This window comes from Chiloscyllium plagiosum, unplaced genomic scaffold (assembly GCF_037043375.1).
Source record: "Chiloscyllium plagiosum isolate Xiang-an unplaced genomic scaffold, Cpla_swu_hap1 HiC_scaffold_41, whole genome shotgun sequence".
NCBI classification, from domain to species: Eukaryota; Metazoa; Chordata; class Chondrichthyes; order Orectolobiformes; family Hemiscylliidae; genus Chiloscyllium; species Chiloscyllium plagiosum.
The window spans coordinates 7,954,261-7,960,499 of record NW_028270179.1 but is presented as its reverse complement, the minus strand read 5'-3'; the positions used below and the strand labels follow the sequence as shown (position 1 = coordinate 7,960,499).

At 46.1% G+C, this 6,239-nt stretch overlaps 1 protein-coding gene across 1 annotated transcript; it reads left to right on the top strand.

Moving 5' to 3' along the window:
* Nucleotides 1–614: 614 nt before the first annotated feature.
* LOC148138139 (putative G protein-coupled receptor 139) lies at nt 615–5,825 on the top strand. Its single transcript, XM_087981824.1, has 2 exons — nt 615–759; nt 4,921–5,825. The coding sequence occupies exons 1-2, from the start codon at nt 615–617 to the stop codon at nt 5,823–5,825; spliced, it is 1,050 nt and encodes a 349-aa protein (XP_087837950.1).
* Nucleotides 5,826–6,239: the final 414 nt, after the last annotated feature.

The window sequence follows — 6,239 nt, the reverse complement described above, 5'->3', positions numbered from 1 at the left end:
CTATTCACCTTCTTCATGTGGCTGTAGAGTAACTACCTCCCTGTAACTCCTCAAATTAACTGACTCTGCCTTCTGAAAGACCCGACGTTCATCCAGATCCAGCTGCAGCTCCCGAACTTGGTTTTCGAGGCAGTGGATTTGGGTGTATTTCTCACCGATGAAGTCAGCAATGAGCGTGAAATGACTTAATTAACAAACGTGCAGAAATCCGTTGAACCATTCTTGTTGTTTAAGAATGATCATTTTCTCCCCATTTCAATACACAGCGTAAAACAAAAAAAATATTTATTTTAAATTGTATTCCAACAGACCAACTGTCCTGCTCTCGGTTCAGCCGGCTAAAAGCGCGACACATATAATCTGTAATTTTCTGAGTTTAGTTTAACAAGCGCATTTGGGTTTCACAAAAATGACGTCTGGATTTTTAAGTGTGACTGAAATCAACTGAGGTTCACAAAAAAATACATCTGGATTAACAAACTCACGTGTTGACGTGTTGATAGCAGCCCCACATCGATGAGTAATGTCTCTCAGGGACTTCTCTCTCTGCTCCATATAAGGATTCGTGGCTTAACTGCACAGAATAACCCTCCACCCACTGACGGGAAAGCGTCATGAATTTCAATGATTTCTATCCATATCTTCTCGAAGGATACGGCATCCATTTATCATGGGTTAATGGAGCCTTCTACATCCAAGGTATATTTCAGGATTTTGAGAGGATATACTACCCACTACTTGCTGTCATAAGTGTCCCCCGTAAGTGCTAAGCGTCTTTTTTTCTAAACCGTGTTGTACTCTTCACTCAATGTCCTGAAACGTTTCCTGATACACGTTTTCTCGTAGATCGATTGTTGATTCCTCCTTACTCCCCTTGGTATATATGGTGAACTGTAAAGCTATGTTAGTCCAGTCTGCCTTACATTGGCGACATAGTCACGACTGGAGACGAGTTGGATTGATTCGCTGCTTCTTATTCTCGTGGATATGGATCTATTTATCTATGAGCAAATGTGGAAGGATCACCTGCAGTCCTCTGCAGTCGTTGGCGATATTTATTTGATAGAATTTGAATAATGTGTCCAGAATTCTGCGTCTGTAGATCCATTGTATTTAATATAAGATGACAGCAGATCAGACACACAGGCACACATACTCTCTCTCACAGAATCTCACTCTTACAAAAATGCATACACCCACTATCACTCACATAAAATCTTTCAGATTCTTTCCCAAATGCACAGAGACTTTCACTGTCTTACTTTCTCGCTGTATCTATTACACACGTGCACACACACAGACATACAGATGCACACACACATTCAGACTACAATCTATGACAAACACGCAGATATTCAGACAGTCTCACCCGCACACACTGACAAAATACACCCCATGTCGAAAAGGGTGGTGCTGGAAAAGCACAGGTGGAGTGGCAGCATCCCAGGAGGAGGGGAAATGACGTTTAGAGCATCAGACCATCATCAGCAATGAGGGGGTGGGACAAGGGGCCTGAGGGATAAATGGGATTTGCAGGGAAAGATAACTGAGAATGCGATTTTTAGATTGAGGTTGGCGATGATGGAGATTGTTCGGAAAGGAGGGTGGAGTGGAGAGGTGGAAGAAAAATGGAGAGTTCGGACAGTTCATGAGGGCGGAGCTGATTTTGAAGGTTGGCTGTGGAATACGGTGGGGAGTGGGGTCGGAGGGAAGTAAAGAACCTGGTGAAATGTATATCGATCCGGTGCAGTCGGAAGGTCCCATGGGCGGAAGCTAAGGCATTCTTCCTCCATGCGTCGCGAGACGAGAGTCTAGCGGTGGAGGAGATCCAGGACTTGCATGTTCTTGACTGTTAAGACGCGGAGTTAACGTGTTCTGCCGCAGAGCAGTGGGATTATTAACTCCATGTTTCCGAGAGATGATCTCAGAAAGGTTCCACAAGTAGCCTTCCAGCCACGCCAATTTCGAGGAGACCACACCAAAAGCAATGACAACAGTAGATGACGTGTGCGGAAGCAAAGCGAAATCTCTGTGCAAATGCGAAAGGATCGTTTCAGAACTTGGAGGGGGGTGAGCTTGAAGGTGTGTGTGCAAGTTCTGCTCATTCAATGATGTGAAGGAAAGGGGCCAGGAGTGGATAATGTGGTGGTGGAGGCTGTGGCCCTAACGAGGGATTCACAGTGGTTGCTGCGAAATGCAGATAGCAGTAGAAAGAGAAATATATCCCAGGTGGCGGACATGACTGAGGGTGTTAAGTTGTACCTAAAGGTTGGTGTGGTGCAAGTTGAGGAGCAGGGAATTCTGACCTTGTAGCAATTGAAGGGGTAGGGTTTAAGGGCAGAGGTGAACGAAATGGAGGAGATGCACTGGAGAGCGTTTTCAACTCGGGGGAGCGGAATATGCAGTCCTTGAAGAAGGAGGCCTCTGGGAATTATTTTGGTGGATTAGCTGCAGCAGATACATTTTAAGGAATGGATCGAGCTTTCACAGATGCCAAGGTGGGAGGAGGTGCCGTGCAGGTAGCTGTGGGAGGCAGTGGGATTCAATTCGATATCAGTGTTGGGTCTGTCACCAGAAAAGATGATGGAGAGGTTCTGGAAGTGGAGGGAGGTGCCCGAGACGGTCCAATGAATTTGAGGTCAGGGTACAAGGTATTGGTGAGGTTAATGAATTGTTCATTCTGCTCGAGGGAGCGGGAGTTGTCGCCGATACATTCTTGATGAAGCGGCGAAAGTGGTGGAGATTGGGGCCCATGCAAGTGGCCAGGATTAACCCTTTTCACTGTAGGAAGTGAGACGATTGGAAGAAGGTTTTGTTGAGGGTGAGGTCCAGTTCAGCAAATCGGACGAACGTGTCAGTGGAACTGTACCATTTGGGTCAGCGGATGAGGACGAAATTGAGGGCTTGCAGGCCTTAGTCATGGCAGAAGAATATGAAGGGTGTCTACATATCCATGGGGAAGATGAGGCTTGGGAGCCAGATAAATGTCATGGGCGAGGTGGATGGATTGGGTGACAGCCTGAACATATGCGGGGAGAACCTAGACCAAGCTGGACAGGAGAGGGCCGAGGTATGGATTAGCACGTTCTTTGTGGAAGGAGATGTGTGAGACATTAGGTCAACCAGGGCAGTCAGGTTTGTGAATTTTAGGTCGTAGATAGAACCGGGCAATGCGAATTTGTCGGCTGAGGTTTGAGGCTGTGGATGGGAGATCCCCGAGGTGATGAGTTTGTGGGCGGTCTGGATGATGATAGTTTGGTGTTGGAGGGTGAGCTCGTGGTTAAGTGGGCAGCAGGAAAATGCGTCCCTGAGTTGATGCCAGTCTTAAGAGTTGTGGAGATTAGTGCACCAACCTACCACTGTGCCCGCTTTGTCAACTGGTTTGGTGGGTAGCGATAGACATCAGCATTGTTCCCAGCAGTGCCTGCCTCTTCCTCGAGTATGGGGAACAGTGCATCTTCGCAGCTGCACCGGCACCATTCCCAAACATTTCCCCCGCTGTGCTGATGATTGTATCAGCGCCATCTCGTGTTCCAACGAGGTGTTTGAACAGTACATAAATTTTAATAAGACTTTATACCCTGACCACAAATTTAGCTGGACCATTTCGCTCACCTCCCTCTCTTTCCTCTACCTCTCTATTTCCGTTTCTGGCGCCAGACTCAACACAGAAAGTAACTTCCCGGCTCACTTGGTCGACGACAGCCTTCAGCACATCTCTTCTTCTGCACATATGCCCTTGAAGTGCACCCACCCAATCACAGGAAGCACAGACCCCACCCCCCTCCCCCCCAGCTCCTCACCTTCTATCCCACCAACTACCAGGTACAACGCATCATCCTCGGCTATTTATACCATCTACAAACAGACTATGCCACCAGAAGTATATTTCCCGTTCACCCCAACCTGCGTTCCGAAGAAACCATTCGCTCCAGACTCCCATGTTAGGTCCGCAGCCCACAGCAACCCACAATCCACTCCCAGCATCATCCCTTGCCAACGTACAACATACAAAACTCCGCCGACACCTCCCTACTCACCACTGTCCAAGTCCCCAAAGGATCCTTTCACAACCGAAAGCGATTTAACTTCACTTCCACACACGTCTTCTACTGTGTCTGTTGCTCTCACTGTGCACTCCTGCAATTAAAGGAGCCCAGGGCACTTACTTGCAGAACGTTTCGGAGATCATCTCCGAGACACATGCACAAAGTCCCCATCGCCCTGTGCCCAAATACTTTAACTCCCCTTCCCAATCCGCCAAATGAATGCACATCCTGAGCCGTTTCCACATCCAACATCTCGCCACCCAACAACTGGATGAATAATGCCGCATCTTCCGCCTTTGGTTTTTGCAATCACATGGGATCGATGCACGTTTCTCCAGTTTGTTCATTCGCCACCACCCCTCTTGTTCCAACTTATTCCAGAGCCAACATTCCGACTCGACACCACCCTCTGGAACTGTCCAAACTGTCCACCTTCCTTCCTACAAATCACTTCCACCCTCCTTTCCGACAAATCACATTACTCTCTCATCTCCATCTACTTATCGCATTCTCGGCTATCTTCCCCACAGTCCAACCCCTCCCATTGATCTCTCACCCAATTGGTCTATCCCCTGATTGCTGATGAAAACTTATGCTCGAAATGTCGAGTCTACGGCTCATTGGATGCTCCCTGACAGACTGTGCCTTTCCAACACAACATTTTCATCACTTTCTCCAATAACGTTATTTTTACTAATTACCTACATCAGAGTGCAGAATGCGAATTTGGAAGGTATTTGTTGATTTTTCTGCAATGTGCTTTCTTAATGGGAAACACAGTGCACCAATGATGGATGGAGTGAAGGTTGATGATTGCAGTTTCTTCCCTCATCAAACCTGAAGTCTAATATCAAAGTTTCCATTTCCACAGTTAATATAGTGACGATTGTGATCCTGTTCCGTGGGAAGTGTGGACTCTCCAGTTGTGTCACTCTCTATCTGATAGCCATGGCAATGGCAGATTTACTGGTGGTCATTCTTGACTTGATATTAAGACATGTTCCGATTGTTTATTCAGACGTCTTTGTTTTCTTGGAGGATATAGATGTGTGCAACATTCATGCTGTCCTGCTTTATGCAGCATCCGATTGCTCAGTCTGGTTCACCGTCACATTCACCTTCGACCGCTTGGTGGCCATTCGTTGCCAGAAGTTGAAAACTAAATATTGTAGCGAGAAAACAGCGGCGGTTGTGCTCGGAACAGTGACTGTACTCAGCTGCTTAAATAATATCAGCTGGTATTTTATGTATAACGGTAATTATCGTTTGTCTAATTATCCTATGTTTTGTGGTATAGAATTGAGTGATGATAATTTAGAGTTATGGGCCAGAATTGAAATTGTTCACTACATTCTCACACCCTGTCTCCCATTCGTTCTGATTCTGCTGCTCAACATTTTCACCATCAGACATATTGTAGTGAGCAACAGAGCCCGCAGGAGACTTCGGACGTACAGCAATGGGGAGGGTCCTAGAGACGTGGAGATGGAGAACCGAAGAAAGTCAATTGTTCTTATGTTTCTGATTTCTGGCAACTTCATCCTGCTGTGGGCAGTGTTTGCCGTGAATGCAATGCTTGAACGAATGGATAATCTGGGCTATTTGATTTATGTGGCCGAATATGTCCTAGAATTAGGATTTATTCTCCAGCTCGTGAGTTGCTGCACAAACACTGGAATCTACGTCGTGACTCAGAATAGGTTCAGAGGACAATTCAAGAATTTGGTGATATATCCCTTCAGTCTGATCACTCATTTAATCAAACGGCAAGATTAACTCCTGCTCTTGGTTCCAATGACACGCCCTGCTTCACAACGACGATTTAGACTAATTGACATACGGTATTCCAAATGATATCCGACTAGAGGCTTGCACAGCATTAGCATATATCCATGGATTTTCATTCTAGCACTGTCAAAATGAATGTCTTCCTGCCTCCAAGTGAACCTGCAAACCAAACTATAGAAACCCCGAAACAGGACTCACAACTCTCTCATGGGTTCAAAATTCCGAGTTCCTCCCTAATTGAGAAAACAATCTATGCCCCTTCTCCTTGCAATCATATTGCATCTCGTTCTTTTTTTTTCCACATTGTATTCCATTTTAACATTACAGTTGGCTGTCTTGATGCGAAAGCTTGCAGAATAATATGGCTATTTGATGTTGACTGACACAACGATTAAAATAGAT